Source organism: Myzus persicae, unplaced genomic scaffold (genome assembly GCF_001856785.1).
Source record: "Myzus persicae strain clone G006 unplaced genomic scaffold, MPER_G0061.0, whole genome shotgun sequence".
NCBI lineage: Eukaryota > Metazoa > Arthropoda > Insecta > Hemiptera > Aphididae > Myzus > Myzus persicae.
In genome coordinates, this window is record NW_019102925.1 from 543659 (window position 1) to 570051 (window position 26393).

General features: G+C 28.8%; 1 protein-coding gene across 1 annotated transcript in view; it reads right to left on the minus strand.

Annotated features, from left to right (window-relative positions):
* Positions 1-4006: 4006 nt before the first annotated feature.
* The window catches only part of LOC111033417, a 146080-nt gene continuing 123693 nt past the window's right edge, over positions 4007-26393 (minus strand). The window contains exons 5-6 of the mRNA XM_022314134.1: positions 8899-9139; positions 4007-5122 (exon numbers count right to left, since the gene is read on the minus strand). Of these exons, the coding sequence (XP_022169826.1) occupies positions 5049-5122; positions 8899-9139 (315 nt within the window). The 3' untranslated portion in view covers positions 4007-5048. The remainder of the gene's footprint in view (positions 5123-8898; positions 9140-26393) is intronic.

Here is a 26393-nt window from a genome sequence, read left to right on the forward strand (position 1 = left end):
TTTTCTTCTCTAAAAAATTTTCCCATTCATTACGCACTCGCGAGTGGATATTATACGCAACGCATAAGTGTATTTCATTACCACCGTGACGGCGGGTGGGCCAGCGGAGCCTTTCTCCGACATCCTAGCGGTTCTTGAATTTCAATTCCATTTGAAAATTTCGAACATAATTATGCACATTAACCGCCGCCTCCGCCCCTGTTTTATATTCATCGAGTGCACCGTCTGGCGAAACAGCCCCTCTAACCGCCTTCTACCCCCCTCTTCATCACCATTCTGCGCTCTCTCAGCGGGGAACCGATGACGTTATAATATTATACAGTCAATGTAAGTGTGTATGTGCTCGTACGCTCATAATACACAGTGCTATATAATATAGCCCGTGTATATATAATATATTTATATATATATATATATTAAGTGTAAACGTTGGGTTCAGCGGAAGCTGGGACGAAAAAATAATACGCACTTAAAATAAATTGGAGGTAGATACAAAATCCCATTATTTATCGTGGCGACGACATAAATACGAAATATTTTGCCGATAGCGTATAGCATGGTTGTGGTGTATACAACCTTATACCTGTAATTTATTTTTCCGTTTTCATTTTTACTCCAAAATGCCAATGAAAAAGTAATATCCGAACGATTACGAATTCGAAAGGTGCGTGACAAGGTGCTAAGGAAAACGTCGAAAAAAGCTGTATGCAATTGATGGAAAAACTCAACAATTTAATTTTTTTTTTTGTCACTGAGAAGAAAACTGAAAATATTCAAGAATATTTAATCTAAAACTATATTGTTTACCGGAACACAATAACAGTGATTCGTCAGTTCTTGTCTAAAACAGGACAATAGAATAATTGCTACATTTTACCTGTATAACTGTGATGCAGACCATGTGTTATAAAAAAACATTTGGGTATATGTACAATTACATGTTTATTGTTTGGTCAAGCATTATAACTTGGTAAATAAGTACCTATACAGTTAAATCCGTAGCAACCTGAAAATTTTCGGTTGATGACATCTTGTCCACTATTTAGAGGTGTCAGCAATTCAGAGCGTTCAGATTACAAAAAGTTTGAAGTTTCTTCCAAAGAAAATATCTGTTACTTGGACTTGTCCGCTATGCAGAGGTGTTTGTTTGGAGAGGTTTCTTTGTGTATAGGTTTGTATTACGATATAATAGCATTAAAAGTTCAAGAGCTTACTATAGAATAACAAAGTTAACGAATACCTAGCAATATAAATTGTAAAAATATTTAATATAAATTAAAATGTGCTTGGACTTATACAAACATTTATATTAAGTTATTTGAATAGTTAGAGGTTAAGTATTATTATATAAAACCATTTTTACATCAGTTACAACTAACAACATTACAAATAGAAAAATGTTAACAAATTATTGAATATTAAAAAAATATAAATACAAACATTTTTTTCCAACAAAAAGTGATTAATATTGTTAAATGTCTTTTTCCTAATTTATAGATTCAAACAAACATAATGATAAAATTAATTTTTATATTGTGTGTTCAATATTAAACACAAATTTAGGTTAGGTTAAAAAAAAAATAGTGATCAACATCTCTTGGACAGTGTTTAATTAAAAATAATATACACTATGAATATAAAGACGTTTTAAACTATTTAATATTGTGTTTCTTTGATAATGTAACAATATTCATGGTATTTTTTACTCGTGAATGAAAATTTTACGACATGTAGAAAAATGTTGATACTTTCAATTATTGTACATCTGTATCAATCCATTCCGATTTACTATTCAGATAACTCCTTACTTACGTAGGAAATTATATTAGTATTATTTTACAAATGGAATGAAAAAATAAATTATTTTTGGCACAATGTAACATGATATTATCTTTAACATTTTTATTTCAAACACATTACACTGGTATTTCTAGAGACAGCTATAATATACTATATATTATATATTTGGGATCTTAATTTTCAATATACTTCAATTTCTCTGTTCGCAACCTGCTTCTTCGGAACAGAAATATACCATGTACATGTGCAGTTTCGTAGAGTTTTATATTACTAGTCTCTATTTTGAAACCATATTTTTTAAACGTTGTCAATGAAAAATGTTTCATTTGATACTAATAGGCGTATAACTAACTGTTTACTTAATCGAGACCAGTATTCAATTATTGCGTTTACGGAAGGAACTTAAAATTATCAAAGGTAATAAAAAAAAAATATATAAACAACAAGAGATAAAATCCGTTTTAAAAAGTGTATTTACATTTTATATTTTTACATAAATGTTTCATGGATATAATAATGGTATATATAAATAAATATATATTTAAATATATTTATTTATTTAAAAGTATACATTTATTTTTAGGTGACAATATTACAAGTAGGTAACATAATATAACAAAAAAATGTAAGTAGTTTTCACATTTAAATAGATAACGTTGATTATAGCATAAAGATAAATATTTTTTTTTTTATGAATAATGTAAATTTAGAAATGTGTTAGCTAAAATTAAAATTAGACTAAAGAATAGTAAAGTGTCGTAAACAACAAAAGTTCTGTACAGAAATCAACAGTATCGAGGTGTTAAAAACAAGTCTAAACGAGACACGTTTAAAAACTATACTATGTATACCTATGGTGTACTTAAATATCCTCAGATGAAAAAATAAATGTATTACACTAGACAGTAAGTCATCAGGTTTTACAACGTATTGTGTAAAAGCTAGACTCCACTTTTTCTAAATTCAACTAAAATCTGAAAATAATAATTGCCTATTCATAAAATCCAAATTGACTATATCCCATATAACATAATAAGTTATAACTTATAAAGTTATAACGTACAACCGACCCGTCAAATATTTGATAAAAATATTAAATATATATTGTTATTGCAAAATTAACGAAATAATATTATGGTAACAAAAATTTTGGAATGATACATACAATAATTATACAATAGTACAGTACAAAAAAAATTGATAATATTAATGAAAAAAAAAAAAATATATTTTTACTGATCAAATGTTTGTCAATTTTGAGGAATCGTCAAACAATAATATGATAGCCTAAGTCAAAATGAGTCATTGCAGATAGTTGGTCATAAACAACACTATATGGAATTTAAAATGTATCATAATAATGTACTCAAATGCGATATTGTATTTACAATTTTAAGCTAGTTCTATTTTATAATTAAATGATTATAATTTTTGCGATTTTTTTCAATATTATATCATTATTTTTATAAATTGTCTATACATTTTATAATGCGTGTAATATTATCGCACTGTTTTATTCTGTAGATATTAATTATCTTGCACATTCTCTCACATATTTTGTACATACCTAATAATGCAATATTATGATTTTCATCGATGCAACTTGATATCCGTCAATTTAAGTTCTTGAAACAAATTATTCCTTAGCTGACATGACAACATGGCAAACTATGTATAAAATATTTTAACATTAAGACAGAATCAAGCCTCTCTGAGGAGTTATCGAAACGTCCAATACAGATGTTGTACAAAAACCAATGATAATGAAACTATAGGAACCTATTTTGATAGTTTTGTCTGACAACTATTAATAACATCATTTTGTACACGGTTAATAATGTCTGTTTATATTAAATGCATATTCGTATGGTAAACAGTAGAAATGTTTCCGATTAACTTAAAATAATATTATTTATGAGTTTATGACACGTTTCGACTTCAAACGGAAAATAATATACAAAACATTAAAAACTTTTATTCAATTTACACATGCGTTCAACATTATATTTTATGGATACAATCTGTATATTTTCTCGAGAATATTAATTAATTACACGAACTTGACATTCATTGTTGCAGGTTATAAAATAGTTTTCAGATATTGTTATATGAGAGTATTATTTAAATTGAATTCAATAAATCGATTTAATATATTTAAAACGTAAGCACACGTCTTATTTTTAATGATTTATTGTAAATAGTTTATATATTATATTATCCTTATATGATAGGTTGCAAATTATATTTTATTAACAAATTTAAATATTTATTTCCATTTTTTCTAGCTTATCAATATTATACTACATACAATAAATCCAATGATGGTTGAAAATGTGGTTAGAGAAATCGTATAAACAAAAAAAACCATGTGATGGCGCATTATACGACTTAACAAAATGCACGTGGACTAGTCTTGATCGGTAAAAACAATAAGTACGCCTTATCATTTTTTTTTTTTTTTAATAGGTAACAACAATTAACTATGAATTAAATTACAAATATTTATATAGGTTATATATTATTAAATTTAATATAATATAATATCTAGTTGTATGGAACAACGATGTATAGTATTTACACAAAAGATAAACGACAACCAAGACACTTGTCATACTTGTTGACTTGTACTCACAAACCTGTAACTTTTAGGATGAGAAATTAATTTATATGAAAGTATAGAGGTAAATAGGGAAAGGTATATAAGCGCTTTAGGTAATCAGCACCACAGTGTTTGCTCATTGCAAAACATGTAAACATAATGTGGTCAAAAAATGGAAAAATATGGAATTATTTTTAAAACGCTCGACTTACATCAAACACGTTTTTGTTTCTTACGCGTTGGTAGTAAAACAAAAAAAAAACCGAATTTCAACCGAATTATTATTATTTAAAGGTTAATAAGATGGCGAGTCTTTTAACGGTCCCTCACAAAGGCCTGAACTTTCAATAAAAAGTTTAAAGGTTTAAAAAGCTCTTTGAAAAAATAGCACGAACTCTCTAATTGATACCACGGATACCACGTTTGTGTACACGAATTCGCTTTGAACGAGGCATTTTTGTGTTTGAAGTTCAGGCCATTATTATGCGGTGGGGTCCAAGACAACCAGGCGACAACAATGAAAAAAATGCCATTTTAGAAAAAAAAAAATAATAAATGGAAAAGTTTTTCATCCTAATTGCACATTATTGATTATAAATTTAATGTTTTATCTTTGGTATTTAATCGAGGTTTTACTTAAATCTTCAGCTTAATTGTACACTTCGAAGTAATATACAGCAGATATGATCAATATTATGGCACAATGGTCGTTGATGGCAGCACCTAAAAACAGAAAAGATCATACACATGAAATCGTCTTCTATGCTCAATAGGGTCACATGGATATATCATTATGAATTAATATCTGACACGAATTGTATACAATATATTATAATAGGCTCTTCAATAAAAAAATTAAGTAACTGTTTTCATATTACTAAAAAAAGTAAAATGTTTTGAAGAAAACTTAATTATTTATGAAAAAGTGCGTTGTAGATTATTATTTTGTCTAACAGAAAATTTAAATTAGAAAAACGTTGACCAAATATTTTATGCTATTATAATGGGTAAGGAATTCGGTTATTACTTATTAATCGCTCAACTCACCTGAATACATGATAGTGAAGCATAAAGATAAATTAACATTTTATTAAAATACGAAATGGAAGATATATTTATAATCAGTTTAAGCATACATTCAAATATTATAAAATCAATGAATGTTTGCTTAAAGTTATTTTTTTGTATTTAGTAAAGCCGTACTAAACACGAGTAGTTGAGTGTATCTATATGAATTTATATGAACATATTTATAAATATTTGTTTCAATGATATATTTTTGTTTCAAATAAAGAAATAAAACGAATTAAAAACAATTTTTACTGCTCAGAGATATATTGATTTTGTTATTAATTTGTCTTGCAACAATTAAATCTATATTTTAAATAATAATTATAATGTAATAAAAATGTTTCAAGACAATAACGTTTTGATAGTAGCAATCTTTTATAATTAAAATCAAACACATTCAACAATAAATCAGTTACTTACAATTCCTTTAAATGCAGACAAAATATTATTTTCTGCCACTTAAAATTATTATTAGTGCATGCTGACAATAATTACACTTTAACAATTTAATTTAATATTGTATTTTACAAAGTAGAAATGTTATGTGGTGTAGAAAAATTTTATATTTTATTTAAGTTTAATGATTATATAAACTTTTGGATAGGAACAAATTACTAAGTTTCCTAGACTAAATTATAGATCGAGTAAGTAGAGACAATAACTAATGATATTGGTCGCGATACATAGCCAGCCGTAATCCGTATTTCTACTAAAGCACTTATTTTAATTGCCATGTGTATATACATTTATAGGGAAAACTACAAGAAATAATAACAACTATAAACTTTATTTAAATCAAATAAATCAAAGCAAAATTATTAAACTTCCCTCCCCAGAGCATGGGTTGTATGTGTTTATAATTTAATATGATTTGGATTGATAAGTACAACAAACTGACATTTTTTTTTAATCATTTTATTTTAAACGTATGGTGGTACAAAAAAATTACATGTATAATATGCACCATACACAGTAATATAATGTTTTAATTAACAGAATACAAAAGTATTTACGAAAATATATTAATTAAAAAGTATAATATAATCGGTTGTAAAAAATGACTCTCAGTTTGGTGTTCAAAATTGGAACGGATTCGTTGTTTAAACCGTGCAATTATAAACGTATACCGTAAATCATTTTCACGTATCAAAACTCGATATCTTCGACGAAATAATTGCGAGTGTTGGATAAAATAATGTGTGCAAAAGGTTCTGATTATTTATTTGTGTATAACAATTACTCGTAGTATTATAAGTAGGAATATTATTAGGTATGAGAGCTATGGTTATATTTCGCGTCGATAAATGAAACATTACGATAGTAATGAAATTATTAACGGCACATTTCACTGCGGTTAATAAATTATCGTTAAAAAATAACAGTATTACCATAACTCCGTAACTGCTTCGTGGGTATAATGTTTTTTTTTTTTTTAATTATCTTCAAACTTATTAATTAATAATAATTTATCTAATTTTAAATACACAACTCCTAAATACATAGTTTACTTAGTATAACAACTTATATTGAGGTATAATTAATAATAATAATTGTATTAACTATAATGAGCATCTGATTCACCTAAATAACATACGTTTTAGTTATAGAAAAAAATATCCGTCCTGCAATAAATTCCTTTATGGAAACCCCGAAGGTTTAACATATTTACCGACAGATTTTTGTAAACATACACATGATTTTAACAAAAAAAGTTACGTACCAAATACAAAAAACAACCAAGAAATTATAATATGTATTATAAAAAAAATAATTGTTTTTCATATTTAATCATACGAAAAAATATGGCGAAAAAAACGTTATGTAAAAATTGAAAAAAAAAATGAATGGCCTTTGAGCTATGAAGAAGCTGAAGTTCTGATTTGATGAAAATATAAAATATTTATAATATACCTTCACTATTTGTGTATTATTCAAAATTACACTTGAAAATATTTCCCTTAATAAATACCTAAATAATGTATGTACATTTTTATTTAGTTGCAGTAATAATTAAATTAGTTTTGATTTTCATATTTCAGCAGATACATTTAAATATAACCAGTGCTAATTGTTTGCTATTGTAAATCAAATAACAATAAATAATTATTAATAAACGTATACATTTTAGCAAAGTTGTGTGTATTAGTATAATTATACATATTATCTAATTATTTTTTGATTAATGATTATATATTATGAATAAATTCAATGATATTCAAGAAATGTACCTATTTAAGTTGCAAATAGGAATAATCAAATATATTTGATTGAATGAAAACTGTGTTGCATATGAACATATTACAATGAAAATATTTCATGCTCGCAATAATATTGACTAATGGTAATAATGGTTTTTAGTTATACCTATTATAAGAATAAAGGTTATGATAATTATTACACAAACTAGCTGACTATACCTATTGAAGTACTCTCCACATAATACTAGAATTTATAATATACTGTGCGAGAACATGATATAATGTTTTTTATTTTTTTTATTTTTTATTTTAATTAGTGTTGGCAGTTTTCGAATCCATCAGGCCTAAAATTGTGTAAACTAGCACACACTATGTGCAGTAGCAAATATTAATTTTGTAGTAGCAAACTTAAGAGTGTGCAGTACTTTTTTTTAGCTTTTATAAATTATATTTGATTTATTTTCAATATTGATTATTGAATGCTAAAAGATAAAAAAAGGCATGATAAAGAACACCCAAATTCAGTAAAACAGGAATGGTTTTCAGGGGTTTTCTCTGAAGCCTCTAAAACTATTTCTTTTTCTGACCAAAGTTGTGCAAAAGTTGGTTTTTAAATAAATTTACATAGTTATTAGAAGTATAATATTTTTTTAACTATTGTTCCTATTGAAGTAGGTATTTGTGACAATTAAATTGTTTGATAATATAGTAAGTATATTAACCTTAGCTATTTAATTTTTAATTTTAAAATGTTGAGTCATATAGCTTTATAGGTATCAAGGAGTAAGGACTTTTATAGAAGATTGTCTTAGATTGTATTTAGTATAATTAATTATTAATAAATATCAAAAACAATTGTGCGACAAAGTGCAGTGGCATACACAGATATATTCAATGTAGAGGGGGGGATATAATAATTATGATACGTATATATATATATTTATCAAAATATGTCATTTAACAATTTTTAACCATTTTCGTATATTTAAAAAGTAAAAGGAGGGACCCCCCCCCCCGTGTGTGTGTACGCCGCTGACGAAGTGATATTATGTAGTATGTTCATTATCTTGAAATATTTTGGTGTGGTATTAGGTGTGCAGTAGCAAAATATCTTAATTTTAGGCCCTGGAATCCGTTACATTAAAAACGCCCTTTGAAATTCAAACGATTACTTAAGGGTATGATTGCGAACGAAAACAAACAAAATAAATAATAATGATATTTATTTACCAGAATTAAGAATGTGCCTCTCCTGTGATAGGGTCTGATCGGGTACGAGACGCAGCCGCACACTCGTCTCGTCTGTCTTGGGCTCAGCTCCTGCCACTTTTGCAGAGCATTTGACATACATAAGTTTTTTGTTCATGTCCACCCATTCCTTTTTGAGCGGAAACCGCAGGCCCAACGTGGAGTTGTAGAACGGCCCTTCGGATACTTCAGGAGCGTAACGCTCGAGCAGGTAACTGTCCACCTGAAACGTCATAAGATTTCGTTTGAATAATAATTATCGTCATGGAATAACAGTAGTATGTTATTAAGGTCAAGTTGGAATATTGTAAATTTATGAGCACACGTCACTCAAAAATAATACGCTCCAAAAGAAAGGGGTTTTATATGCATAAATTCATAAAGCCAATCGTTTTGTGTTTTAATTACTCAAAAAAAAAAAAAATGTATACTAATTTGGGGTGAATGAACTATATTGTTATGTTCTCATAAAATCATTCGATGGAACGCACGACATTAATTTCCGTGACAACGTAATTGACAAATAGTATGTACTGTATTATAATATTATAACGATTATGACAAAAAAAAAAAAAAATATTGACGATTGGATAATCCAATTGCTTTTTTGACGGTAAAATAATTGAATTTGAAGGAAAGAAAATCGTGTTCTTTGATGCCACGAATTGTTGAAATTGTGTTTTCAACGTCTTGTGCACAGGAACCAAAATAAAAAATACGATTGTACCTACTAATATTATGCTACCATGTTGTTTGATATTGAGGTAATATGAGTATATCGATAACAAACAATAATAAAATAACTAAAATAATTATATCTTGTGTAAATAATGTTTTTTTTTTTTTTACAATCGACCCTGTAATTATTATGATAACCCCTGCAGGTAAAACAATTCAATAATAGAAATAGAAATTGTGCTAATACATATCGTATTAATATTATTTATCATATTCGCGTAACTATAGTAATACCATTGGTTATTTGATTATAAATTCAATGCCAGTACTGATACTAAAAATATACAATACTAGTATTCATAATCAATGGTAATACCAAATATTATACAAGTACAGAAATAAATTTTAATTTAAACTCATCACGAGTTAATGTTTGAATGTTATGTATTATTATATATGATGTATTATACGGTATACGTGTATTTGTTTTGACAATTTAAATTATTGTTATGGCGTCATATTATAGCTCGCGCATAATAACCTACCGTCAAAAAATTATTATGATTATTTCGGAACAAGTTTTCGTAATTTTTAAAACTCGTCCATTAACGCACACGCGTACGCGATATAATAATAATATATAATAATATAATATTATAACCAGATATAGTAATAATATTACTATTACTATGCGCATTACTCGAACGAACATAAACACATTTTAAAATGTACGCCCGACGACGTTCAATTAAAAACGTATTAACGACGCGAGGGAACCCCCCCCCCCATCGCCTTAGTTTTGTAACATGTTTACTGCATTACACCAAATTGCAGTTCGGCGGATCGCAGCGGAACATAGGGCTACACGTTGGATTTTGGCATAGTACGATGTGTTTAAACGCGTGGGGACATGACATCAAAGGTCGGAGCGGCGATAACAAAACTTTACCTACCCGCCAACCTACCAGCGTTTACCCACCCCTACCGTGGTTGCTGTTAATAATAATATAGCACAACAATAACGATAGGGTAAGCCGTGAGCGTATAATATTATATTGTTATTTCTGAATTCAGCCGATGTATAGGTACACGATACCGGATAATTTGATTGCACATAGTGAACTATTATTATTACGTGGAATAGGTACCGTTATTATAATTAATTCATTTATAATCGTTCCATAATAATATTATGTAGGCAATATAATGTTAGAAAAACACTCATATTGTCTGATGGCAGTATGCTTGGGCTTTGTACGGGTTAATTTCAGATCGATTCGAGCTGATTCCATCGCAGAATGTATACCAAGAACAGCAGCAACCGCATATTATTATAGCTGTGGACAAAAAAAAAATAACGTTTTTCCAGGGTTTCCAGGGTATCCGGGTAGAAAATTACAAGTCAAGAGAAAGATCCCGCACGATCGTTGTCCAAATGTTATTCATTATTATAGGTAACTGTAAGAATTACGTTTTCGTAGATATTTTAATTAAAGTGAAATCTAGTTTGTATGCTATTCGAATTGTTATTTGTCTTATAATATTTACATACGCACATTGCGTATGTATAAACTTCATATGTACTCCAAATTAATATCTAAACTATCCATTTAAATAGTGGAGTACTATCGTGGTTAGTGATACAAACGCTAAAATGTGGTATATTTTACAAAGAGTTGATGTTCTTATTTAGATAGTTTTAGAACAATACATACCAACATTTAAAATAGAAATCCATTATCGATATTTGCGTTTCTTACGAGAATACCTTCGTATTCGTTTATTAAAATAGAAAAATAATCATAGTTATTGAATAATATTAGGTTTCTACTAAGACGGCAATACAAATTAAAGTCATGACAAACAACTAACGCTGTTAAGATGCCTGCATTTTAACCTAATTTTAAAAATTAGTGTCATAAAAAACAATGAAGTTTAATTTATTTAGAACTGTGATCAATAATTTAACAAGTGTTTTTGTATTTTTTTTTTTTTAAATAGTGGCCAATGCTGAACAAATATCAATAATTTTAATATTAAAGCAAATAAATGATGTAATTAAAAAATGTTTTTAAAAATTAAAAATCGACTGAAAAACCTCGAATTAAAAATATTCCTATATGAAAATAAAGTCTGTTGCTATAATATGTTTTCAATAAGAATATAACTGTTAGGTAACACAAATACACAAATAAGAAGACACGTATCTATAGGACAACGGCATTAATAGATGAATAACGTGCATGTAAAAAACTACTAATAATAGTTTTTATGCAAAATATTGATTAAGTACACGTAAGACAAATATTTGTCAGCATCTTTGATGGACCAACGTACACACAGCGCAAATAATTACAGTAGAAATCGTTTAAATGACACTGGTTGTAGTGACATATTGGGTTTTATGACATTAAATCAAAGGGCCGGAAAAAACGAATAGGTAACTTTTGTATGTTACATTTTATCGATTATAATGATGGAACATTATGTCTTTAATACAGACATAACAATTTTGTGTTTGTGAAAAAAAAGTATAAGATAATATAAATTGAAACAAAATATGTATAGTAATAATTTTAAATGAAAGACTTACTTTTATTTTGAAATATTACCTTATAGTTCAACTTAAGCCGATTGAATTTATTATGACATCCAAAAACAGTTAATATTTTCAAGAAGAATTTTGAAATCGATTAACTTGTTTAATTTACATACTATCTAGATAATATTATAACTATTATAACTTATACGCTTATATAAAAGCTGCTTTTATTTTTTTGAACAAATCGAAATGTTGGATACTAAAAACCATTTCATTTAAAATTTAATTCGAAATATACAGCACATTAGTCAAATACGAAATATCATCAGTTTCTCGAAATATGAGTTAAGTTTAGTAAAAGTTTCCAACGAAAACTTGCCAAAAATATTTTTTTTCCGAAAACACTTAATGTTGTTTTTTTGTCTAAGAGAAATCAAATTGTTGGACACCTGTTTATGGTCCCGTGGGAATGGTTAAATGAACACATTTCGAGCATCAAATTACATAGCTAGTAAATTACTTAAGAAAAAAAGTTTCGTATCGTGGTAAGGAGGCAGTCGTTGAAAGTTGCGGTTATTTGTCAAATCGTACAGAAGGTCGAAAAAATAAAGAAATACAATAATAAAAACAAGGAAATGCGAACAAAAATTATGTCTGGTGTCTGGTAAACCGCTTCATGGACGTTTTTATGTTAAAACAGTGTTCAATTACTTTTTTGAAAATGTCGATGTATACTAAATTTAAATTCTAGCGAGTAGTGTATGACTTATTTTTACATACTTTATAATTTGTACAAATCGTTTGTGTATAATAAACTATTGCTAGATTATAATATATAACAAATATACATATTTTTTTTAAACCTTTACTTTTAATTACTACCTACCGTCTTTAGTATTGAAACAGTGGCACAATCTTTGAGCTTCATATATAACGTGAATACGGGGTTTTAATGGGGTATATTTTTAAATACAATAGAGAGAGAGAGAGAGAGAGAGAGAGAGAGAGAAAGAGACAAGAATATACCGGCTGATTGGACCCAAGGAGGTATCTAGCATGGGTAATAATTATCCCTTATCGTCGACCATGCAGGCCCATCGCTAATTACAATGTGTGATGAATATATTATATGGGTTTGTACAATGTGGATGGGGTTACGCTGTATTTGTGCCCGCTCAAGCAAGTGCTAACTATGAGATACAGCGATGGCTCGGAAACGTATGTAAAATAGGCTCGTCTGTTGGCAGGTGAGTGGTAGATCCGATAACGGCTGTTTTGTGGTCGGTCTTGGAGTAAGATAACACTTCTTCTTCGGCGTTTCCAAAGTTCTTCGGTGCCCAATTGCTCGTCCAGGCTTTCTGCAAGTGATTCGGTCCGCGAGGTCCGATTGTCAAAGGCGGTGGTCGGTGTCTTTCCGATGGCGGGGATACTTGGCCGGTTGTAGCTGCTTCGATTCGCCAAAGTCTTTGACTAGTTATCCAAAACTATATAACCACTGGTTGTCGTGTGTCCATAACGAGCTGTGAACAGCTGTTGTCGAGGAAAACGGCCGTCCTACAATATGACGTTATGATGTCATCGAAAGGTGGTCGGACGTTTGTCGTCATCTGAACGGTAATCACTACTTACTTCGGTATGATAACTCCTACTATAGCTGGGGGCAACTTGAGTCATTCTGGATAATATTATTTGTCTCTGTTCTTTTGATTCTTTGTGTGTTTCAATACACACTATCTCGAAGAGTATTGATTAAAAGTTTGAGAAGAAACGACTCTTCTGGATTCAATTTCATTGCTTGTATATGATGGTGTCTTAGAAGCCTACGGAATTGTGTCTGGTGTTTGCTATGACCAGTAGTTGTTGCAGTAGGTTATATTATAGTAATAAACCAGTATAATGCTGTTCCTGCGACACTAACCATCATAGGTTTTAAAAGTGGTCATAATTAGCAATATAATTGCGTAGTAAAATATGATTTTTTCAGTTCTTAATTATTACTTATTTCGATTGTTGAATAATAATAATTTGTGCCGAAGTGATACGGGGTTTATTTGAGAAAAACTTTGGTGTCCAATGATTATGACCGATTCAAGTCTTCATGAATTTGGTGGTGTAGAGAAGGCTACGTTAAGTTCTTTTCACCTGTCGTGTTCATAAGTCCCACTGTGGTAATTGATTGACGTAATTTGCCGTTATATGATGAACCTTCATTTGACATAAAATATACTCGTTTGAATGTTGATTAGGATATTTAGACGCTTAGATAATAAGTTTAGATTTAAGTTTTTGAAAATATATAGTTCTTACTTAATTATATTTAAAAATTCCAAAAAACCACAATTTGAATATAATTAAAATTTAAGGAACATAATATAAGGTCGAATATTCTTGGTGAATCATCCTGTCTGAATGCATATATATATATATAATATTATAATATATAAATATATATATTCATATGTATATAAAAACTGTAAGCAACAAAAACGTGAAAAGAAACATTGACAAAATACATCGATATATATTTTTTTCTCCAGATAGTGTTTTTATATTCTTGCGTAAAAAAATATCCAATGCTCGATGCTTCTGAGTATGGTACGACTACACGTAGCAACCTCATTTATGGGTAAATGAAAAAAAAAGTTCCTTCGATCGAACGGCAAGTTGCGTGCGAGGGTAATGAAAGTTTTTTTGGTTAACAATAAATTACGAATCGAAGGTATATTATTCTTATCCTATATTATTTTACTCCAAACGTTCGCGAAAGAAAAAAAAACGTTTATCAAAAAACTTCTATATTGAACCTGTCAAATGAGGTATTATTAAATATGGTTTTAGACGGTCGAATATTTTACGTTTTATAACAATATTCTTCATGAACAACATTCTACTGAAACGAAATCATTAAGCTTTAAATAAACATAAAGGTATATATATATATATAGTATATACACTTCCAATAATATTGTTATTTTCTCTGGGAATGAAGGTTGGCCAATTAATAGTAATTTAACAAACAAAGGAAAAAACTTTTGCCAATCTGTTTAGCTAAAAAACGATTTATAAAAAAATGTTTAATTTCTTACTTTGTTTTTTATGTAACCAACTAACAGATAGTACTTTAATTGACCCAAAAATCGTTACATTTTACTATTCATTATTCGGCATAACAATTAATAGCGGCAGTTTCTATAACGAAAACATAATTAATAATATTACACGAAACTTGTATTCGAAAAGTAGCGGAAATGAACATTTTCTAACAATATTGTGGGTGTGTACACGTACATACACGTTTGTTGAAATGAAAATTTCGTTGTTAGCCGCGAGACATTCACACATTGAAAATGTTTATTATTAAAATATGTGCTCTCTCATTGGTAGTTTATACATTTTTGTGCTTTAAATTACAATGTGAAATTGTATTAAACCAGGAACTAAATTCCACCCAAATAGAATTTACTGCTACAGTCATAACGCCATCACACTTTTAATCAAATTTATATATATTTTTTTTTTTAGAAGTGAAAAAAAAATGACAAATGCATATTTTATATCACCATAACCATAACGAATTTCAAGTTGACAAGTTTTTGTTCAGTTGCTGTTATTTTAATCTATACAATTTGAGTAATATATAAATAATTAGTAATTATTAAAATTATTTTACGAATTTACGATATTATATAATTTTGATTTATACGTAATACACCCGACATAAACAATTAATTATTTATCCGTCTCGTTAAATAATTAATTGTTAATTATAATATAATAAATGCAGTTAAAAGAAATAAAACAGTAGTTTTCAAGAATGTCAACTATTTTAAATATTAAAACAAAACAAAAAATAGATACAATTTCGCGAACGGAATTCTGATACCAATGCGTTTAATTATTTATTTGATCTAAAAAACAAAATTAAAGTATTAAAAATAATTTAATTTTAAGGATGCGATGCTATGTCAGCTGTGTTTTACTGAAAGTTGTTAAAAGGTCCAGCATGACTGCAAGACAATGTAAAACTAGTAACTACATATAAATAATATAAACAGGCCGTGTTTGTACTAAAGGTTGCTCTCGTATATTTTCCTCTAAAAATTGTTAGTTTCTCAATGCTTTGTTTGATTTATTTTGAGGTTTATGTGACCGTGGGCTCGTCATAAATTATGAATCTACCACACAATTTTATATTTTACGTAGAGATATCTATATAATATAGTTAATAAAGAACTCTATACCGTGGTCATTATAACAATGTGTTAGTCCATAATAATATATAGTTGACCGTTTTAATATTTGTAAATTATTGTTAAAAAAAAAAACAAGAAACAGTCGGAAATATTCGCAACGGACGTCTGTGTTTGTTGGAAAAACATTATAATCGCGTTCCGGGACTACCTACTTTATTTTCAGTTCAAAGCCAACCACCCAGAAACACGTCCAATAGTGTTAATTTATACGATCCTTTTTTTTTTTATGCATTTTATTACATCAGTCCATCAACGATTTTTAGTAAATGTATGTATTGGTTATTTTCGCAGCGTAGGACTAAAGAAAAAAATACACTCCTCTCCACACCTACCCACTCTGCCGTGCTTACACACACACAGGCACACACGCACACACACACACACACACACACACACACACACACACACACACACACACACACACACACACACACACACACACACATAGTAGGCCTTTTAAATTTAATGGAAACGCCACCGTGTCTTCTAAGTACGTATATTCACCTCTATTCACTACAGTTCGGGTTCTACATGCCACACCGAGTTTACACACTGGTCATTCGATTTTATTGAGTTGCTGATGGGGTTTTATCTCTTCATTCCATCACATGCACACCTACACACACATATACAAATACGTATACATATACATACTTACAAGGCATGCATATATATGCATGCATACACGTTTACTTCGCACGCTGCCTTTTGTCTACCCATTTCCACTGCCGTTATTTTTATTATCAATATCATTATTGTTATGATTATTATTATCGTTATTAGGTACCATATTATTTGACTGCTTTCATAATCGTGGTCCCACTGTCACGTGAGATAACGACTGTCTAGCTTCAATAAATATCTTAGTTTCCGATTTTTTTTTTCTTTCCCACTCCCTCCGGGTACATTATTATTTCTATCGTTTCATTATTACGTACCACGTATTGCGTTCAAATAATAGAAATATTGACTGTTAAAATGACGATCGGCAGCGGAGTGTTCCAAGTTTCTTACTGTGGTAAACTCGCTGTTCGGTTTATAATATTACACACATTCAGCAGCCTCATAATGGACAGGACCGACCGCAAAGTTTCCACGTCCCCACTAAAACTTCCGGGACAGTAATTACGTTAAGGACGTTCGCCGTCTTAATTGTCGGCGGCACAAGGTAATGTAATAAATTACAGTACGTGGATATTATCAAAGCGGAAGCACCGAATTTGAAATTGCACGGTTGATGTAATTTATCTGACTATTCGTCGATATTGTTTTAGGGAAATACGGTGGTGCAATGGCGTTCGAAATTATTTTTACAACCGTTGCACGTTACGGGACGGCGAACGACCTACATGGAAACGAGAAAAACACTGGTTTATAGTATTGATGGCAATAACTATAATCTAATAGCGACATAAATTTCCAAAAACGGCGAAAATACAATATTGTATACTATGTTGTTTAATATAAACCATGTCATCAATTGAAATCATATTAAAGTGTTATTTATTTATTTTTATAAAAATATTGCGTTATGTAATTCAAATTCGCTTCGTATTTGCGTGCATGTGTACGCTATTTTTATGGGAAAACTTTTTGAAACATTTATTATTATTTAAGTAAATGTATTTCTCAAAAAACATAAATATATTTTACAACGAGATTTAGTAATCTCATAAAAATACACCTAATCCTTTAACGGGGCAATAACATCGTTGTAAACGTATATTATTATTAAAAAAAAAAAAAAAAATGTGCGTACAGACATTAAAGTATAAAGCAGATACAATCTCAGAGCGGTAATGCTGGACTGAAGTTTTATCCGCCAACAGTGTAGTGTAGTGGTAGTGCGTAATGAAATTCTTTTATCGAAGTAAAAATTAAATTAAAAGTTCGGGGTGACCCGATACCAGTGAAATAAGTGTTTTGGAAATCACGAGAAAAGGACATTTTTCTCCGTTTAATCAACCACGCCCTGTAATAATTGATAAGGTTAGTCCTATAACAAAGGAAAAATGATGGGCCGAATGTCACGCAACTAAGGTCGAGAACTATATCGTCCTAGGTACTTTTATTATTAATTTACGTAAGTACTAACTTACATCATTTAAGTTCATTGAAAGGTCGTAATTAATAGTGCCACATAAAAGTATACACAACCATATCATATATATATACCATCCCTTTTAGTCACGCCGAGTGTTAATAGTTATATATTAATTATATGCGAGGCGGTTCTATTCAAGGCGAACACTCGCTATTTCAAAGAGTATTAACTCTTTTGGAAATATTTATTTTTACATTCACACAAAGTCATTACAAAAATATGTTTTTTACTATTATTTATACTTACTTAAAAGTTTTTACTTTTTCCTGTTACGTTTTTAATTCACAATTCCTAAACAGGATATTTTGTTGAGCATTTTAATATACAAATATTGCATTATGAAAGATTGGTTGATTAGTTATAAATTATAATATTCGTTTAGGCCTATATTATATGAATAAAGTGTAGTAGTACAAAGAAATCCCGTGAAATATTGCTTGGGGCGTCGTGGACCGTTCATCTAAACTTTAAGTACCTACAACTAATAACTTATTAAACACTCGTTTGAAATTAGATTTGTATACATTGAATTTCTCAGAAAAACAACGTGTCTCAGAATATTAAATTACACTCATTGAAATTTGGCATCCTACTGTGGTTAAAAAACATTAAATCTTAAAAATTTTTTTTCAAAAATTATGTTTTTTTCAAAATTTCTTCAAATCAGGTCGAAAAATATTTTTCAATACGATTAGAGATGTCAAACTTAAAACGAATCACCCGATGCATTGTACGCGTTTCAATCGGTACTCGGTACTTCCGCCGTTCTGTCGAGCCGTGCAGACTATAGTTGTACGGTCAGTGGGCTGTCGACGGATATGCCGTCTTAAAGGCCGGAAGTGGCACGGTTCTAGTATATATACATTTCCGTTTGCACGGCCGGAAGTGTGTATCTTATTCCTGGAGTCGCCTTTAGTCACCACATCGCGGCGTTGGTGGATGTAATCACACCGAGCGAAACTGTTAAGTTCTCAACTCTGAAGTTTTCGACACAAACATCTGCTCCGTGGTTATTCGCAAACACGCATTTGCACACATCTGAGTAGCCCCGGATCGCAAACAGCCGTGGTGCTCTTAATAGAGTTGTGTTCGTCGGCAGAATAGCGCCGGCAAAAGCGAGGTTAGCCAGTGCAGTCGGATTTGAACAAAAGGTCGCTTTCTCGGGAGGCTAATGGATCGGGCGGCACCGATTTCGACGGTGTGTGCATGTGCATGTATATATTGTGTATAATATTTATATAGAACGTCGGACAACGGCAGAGCGGTTCTCCACTCCGTCGCGCGCGATCAACACACCCCGCCCAAGCCCATCAATAACACTTCGCCGACCGCCATCAACACTCCCGCTGTTTGCAGCGTTTCAGACACGTTTGGTCACGATAGGTTTTTGAGAAATTGTGAAAATTTCTTTTCGATTGCTTTCTTTTGTCACCGCTCCTTCGTCACTCCCGCCCCATCTCCTGGACGTCACACGACGATAAAGTTCATCTTTATATACCTGTATCATATATATATATATAATATTATATACACACACAACTACCTACGGTTTGCACAACCCGAGATATCTCTTTCATACTGTTACCCCGACAATCGACGACTGCAATCGTCCGTTTCGAAATAAGTTATTGCCCGTCGTCTCACGCTGCAGGAGATAATAATGTGATACCAAAGTATGCGTGCAGTGTGCACTCCAATATTTTCCTGATTACTTTCGTATAAACATCATGAAATAGTTATACCTACTTATACCCATACCTTCGATTATTCAGGATATAATATTATATGTGATATTCCATTGAAACAATATACTGGTTTGGACATGATTATATGAAGTTATTACTACACAGTATTAGAAAATATTTTTGAACAAAAACAATAATTAATATTACACAAAAAAAAGGGTTATTATGTACACATATCAATGTATATGCGTAGATAGGCAAGCTGAAACATGATTCATAAATGAGTAAAAGGAAATAGAACAAAGCGGACCAACAATTATTAGTATAATAAGTAGTTTGCAATTTTAAATAAAATTGGTACCGATCGGGTGTGATCGTAGAACGATAGGTGGGTACGAAGTTAGAAGTTTGATCTCTGGTACTGATTTGTTCAATGATTCAATATTTAAGTGAGTAAGTAAAATATGGCCAGGTATACGGAGAGTTCTCAATACATTACACTTGAAAGCTAAACAACTTAAGAACTTGTTTTGAACTTTCACGAAAGTAGTGTTATTAATCCGATATTATATGGTGACCAGATAATGGAACCATATTCTACAGTAGTGCAATAATTCTGTTAATTTTAGATACCTTGGTTGTTGTTTGTAATACATGAAAATCATAAATATTTTAAGTGGGTACTTTTAAAAAGTTACTAAGGTTTCTGAGTACTTAATATTGTTATCGAACAACTCGAACAAAAGTTATCTTTTTTCAGATAAATACATTGTTTTTTTAAAAGAAAAACATTATATAAATTTTAAATCAAACAGACTATAGTGTTAGTTAGGTTAGTGGTATTGTTTTAAATTATAATCATAACTAAAAAATACAGTGAGGAAGTATTATGATCGATAATATAAAATACATCTAAATTAATATTAATGTATAAGTACAAGTAGGTAAGGTATAGTGCTCACTGAATGTTAAATGAGAAATTCAGATTTCGTATTAATACTTTATAAAGTGATCTATTATTCTGATTGAATCAAGTTTGATTAAATATTCTTTGACGATTTTTGGAATATCATAATAATTCAGATAATAACACGAATAAATACGCTGAAAAAACAGTATTTTAGTATTCTACTGAAATACATCTTCTTAAGAATTGTAAAATGTAATATTAAAGTAAATATATTTGATCAAATTCAAAATTAATACTCATATTATGATAAATCACATCAAATAAATACACTTTTCTTTATTTTTACCAACTTTAAGACTATACTTACAGCCCAATATGTTTGACCATTCACGCCTGGATTTGTTCTACGTACAGATCTCACATTACTACATTAGTCTCATTAATTAAAAACAAACTATTATCATTGACATTGTAATACCTACTATTAACTTTAGTCATACAATTACAATTCAATAACTTTTTAAAAATGTATTCAAAGTATTTATAAAACTTGTAAGTGTGTAAAAGGTTCAGCTAATTTCACCAAATATCAATAGAGTCAAATGTCTTGTGTTTTTTTTTAATTTGCTAAATGATTAATAACGGACAAGAAACTAACAGTCATTAAAAATAGATTCTTATATATTGTTATAAACACTAGGTACATACAATTTTTTTTATTTTTTATTACCCGCTCTTTAATGCTATTAATTGTTGTTATGTAGATATTTAAGCTGTGAAAAATTGTTTAGTATTAAAAAAAAAAGAACGTAATAACATTGGGTCTTACAAATATTACTGTATAAGTGGTTTATTCATAATAGTTTAAATATTTATATAATTAAAAAGTCCAATTATTTTCATGAAAGTAAACTTCATTTCATTAATCCTATACAATGCATTAATGAGGAATAACTGCGTTCTTTTGTTTATACACAACTTTTCAGATTTTAATAAGAGTGCAGTGAAATGCACCAATGCATTTTGTTGGTTCAGTTAAACTATAACTCTGTGCTGAATTTTTCTCTTTCGTTCAAAGTTACTAGAAACAAAATATTCCTCGAGTTGAACCTCAATATAACTTAAAATACTTTGTGTTAAGCTATAAATATAATATAGATATTGCAAACTTATAATAAATGCATTGTTTGTATTTATGTTTTAATCATATTACTTTAACCTATAATGTTACATCAAAAAAATACGATATTGTATTGATATGTGGTTAGTTGAATGCATTCAATTATCTGATAAAAATGTATTCATACAAATAGTAAGAAAATCTGTCACAGAATTGTTATTTGTTGTATTTGTTAATCAGCCATAAATAACTGTGGTTATTCATTCCGTTTAGTTTATTAGCCTGTTATTTCGTGTCCATAAATCTAAGTTGAGTAGGTATATTACTATTCGTTATCGGAAAATAAATGATTAAAGCGATGGATCGTGTCACCACCACGACCCTTTTGATAAGGTTACATATGTCACGGAAATCACGTTGTTTATCATAAACATACACCAGGTCATTTTCCGTAGATTTATAGTGAAATACACGAACGATGTATGCGTATTATCGATTCTCTTTTAAGGTATGATATATCTATCCTATAAAGCTATTTATATAAGAATAATTGGGTTACAGACATGGAAAAATAAAATAGAATACTCAACTGCATTTGGCACTTTTAATTTATAACAAATTGTATAAATAAAATAAATATAAAATTGTTCTTGTAATACAGTTAGGTATGTTTTTTAAACATAATATCTTGTGATTAAATATAATTATGTGTATTTTTTATATTAAAAGCTTTTAAATTAATATTTGTTCAGATATAAAATTATCTACCGAACGAAATGTATTATGCAGTGGTACTCATTAATAATTGAAATACAAATTATAAATTCGATATGTGGTTATTAATAAAATTAATATTTCAATAAATTGTAAATTTGTATGAATATTATATTTTTAAATCACTCCTATTAAAAAAAAAACCCCCCCATTATAAAACCTAATAACTTGGTAGTTACAATTATATTTATTACTTTTTTTGCAAAATATTATGTACTACTTTTGCCTATACATTGCGCCGTCGTACATTCTTAGTACATAAATAAAATTAATTTTAATTTTTAATACCTTTAATGACTCTTAAGTATAATAGATGATAATAAATCAAAATTAAATTAAATTATTAGGTAGTAAATTCATACAAACTATTGATCTAAGTTAGCTTTTTTAATTTTAATGCAAGAAATGATATTGTTTATTTTTCATCAGGGTTACAAATTGTCGTACACAAGTTGAAATATTATAATGTCATTTTCCGTTTGAGTTTATAAGTCGGGATTGTTCTTTTGAATTTATAATTTTTCTAAATGGGCATCATTTTTCGTGTCTTTATTTGTTTGACACATCAGTCTACCGGCACTGTCAAAAACTTTTCTCACTTCATTTATAAATAATATTATTTTCCCAAGGCCCACTATATCTTGCAATCATTTTTGTCATTTTTTAATTGTATAGTTTTAATAAATTAAATTATACGACCATTAAAATTTCAAGAGAAAATCTCCGACCAAAATAGAATTGAATACATCATTTCCACTAGGAAAACATTTAATATATTTAACCGTTTTTTTACGATTAATTTAATTGTCTGACGACCACTATAAATCGACTGTAATAATTCAATAAAATGTATTACAATAGTTGTAAACATTGTAATGAAATATTATTGAAATATTATTGATACACCAACATTTTATATACAAATAGTTTTTATAAAATATTATGTGTGTTAATGTTAAAAAATTTAACAGCTTGTCTTTCATATTGTTTACATACATTAAATTAATTTGGTATCGTTTTCTTAATATTATCACTGCACACTAAATTTAGAAACTGAGAATTAAATTTGTATAGTCTATATAAGTTGTATTTTCATATTTTTATAAGTTCAAACTTAAGAATGTATGTTATATAATTAAAATATTGTTGTTTTTTGTTTGCTAATTCATTATTATATTTATTAAATAGTGATAGTATGAATAAGATGTTAATATTAATAGAAAAAACACGAAATTAAATAACTTAAAAATAAATTGATTATTAATATAATTGATTATTTTATCATGACTGGTACTATTATGGTATAAATTTATGGTCATGATAGACATATTATTCTTCATACATGGAATTAAATTTAACTCCTTAGTATATTTATTTATACCTATGATATGGGTAATTTCACGAAGGGTAATGGTGACTGGGTAATTTTTAAAGTAATTGGCATTACAAAATATTTATTATATAATTTGGAAATATTAAAATGCAATATTAGATGAATATATTATTTTCATAGATTATTGGCTATTTGAATTTTATAATATTATCATAATAAATTATTGCTAGCAATTAAAAATCTTTTTAATGAAAAATAATATGTTAATTTCCCTTTGTTCTATATTATAATTAAGCATAGACGTTTTTAAATTATTTAAAAATATATTATATGTTGAGAAATATTACATATATATATTTATAATTATACAGTTGACATCGATACTAAATAATATTAAGCTATGCAATGTTGAAATGTAGAAAGGCAATTGATCGATTTTCAATTTATAAGTACGATAGTTTGACTGGAGTAGAGAAAAAACAACTGTTGTCTTACTCTTTGTAGTCGACCAAAAATTTAGTTACAGAATGATATCACATAAAACATGTAACGACTGTTGGAACTTGTAGTGGACATTAAGATCTCATAGTATATAAATGTTCGTTTAAATGTCCTTTAAGCGAGATACCAACCATAAATACATTTTAAGCACTTATATTTAATATCAATAAATTATTTTTTGAACTTCAGCAGAGCCTCAAATGTATATTATTATCAGACAAACAATACTTATACTCCGTGAGTATTTTGACTGTTAAACTGATAAAAATAAAAATAAGTTTCTCAAGGTACATACATTTAATATTTGAATTACGATTTAAATGTACAAGAGAATTTAAACCGTGTAAAAATTGTTCATCTGATTTACATGCCGTTGTCTCGTAATCTTCAAATGCATTTCATGTTGAAACCGACAAGATAAACTCGCAAAGGATTTATGCAGGAATTTGCCTAAATATTATCGATGGAAAACACGCCAACCTCGAGTGTGTTTTGCACATTCGAATCTGTACGCTGATCAAAAGCTATTTTTAAATAACGCATTAATATATCATTAAAATAAATATAATATAAATTTATAATGCATGCGATGTACTAGATTTATTTCGCTATTACATATAGATATTTAAAATATCTTATTATAGTTACATGGATCCGTTATGCCGATCTATGGTAGGCATATATAGAATGTATTATAATTTATAATTATAGAATAGAGTTGATATGAGTTAATGGTTAAGTCACATTTTTTTCTTTATCATAACTTTAAAAAAAAAATGTTGCATTAAGTACATAATGTATTATTATATTGATAACTAAGTTATGTTCTGTGTTTGTTTTTGATTCCGATTAGTATTAAATGTTTCTGTAATTTTAATGATTTAATTTCTTTGGTCATTTAAGTTTCATGAATCAATATTATTAAACATTGTTATGGTAATAATATAAATATTATTATAATAAGGCATAGAAGGTTCTTTTTCTTAAGTTTTATACATTTAATAATAATTGAAGTATCATAAAATAAAACCACGATAATGAAAAAAATAATATGGTTGCAATAGAGCAGTGTTATAAAGGCCAAAAAAAAAAGCCACATATTTTATAACGATGTATATTATTTACAACGTTAAGATTTTTTTTGTTATCAATAGCTTTCATTTAAAAACAGTTTAAACATAAGATGTATATGCCACATTTAGTCATTTATCTGAATAAATACATCCACTTAATTACACAGAATTAATTTTAAAAACGCATATACCAATATTAGTTTCATGATATAGTTATGTACCGTTTACGTTGTTTAATATGCACATTTTTAAAACTTATTTATGAATGATTCGAATTTATGCAATTTAGATTACACAGTGAGAATTCAAAAAAAATATAAAACTAAAAAAACAACGTTATTTTTTTCCACTCGCCGTTCCAAGTGTGGTAATGTGCGTATACGTAACTTTAGTACTCGAGTAAAGTTTCAAGTAGTTATTAGAATCACATTTGTGATTTAACTGTTTGCCCCTCGTATCGATTTTTTGTACTGGCAGCATGTGGTAATTAAAACGACCGTCACA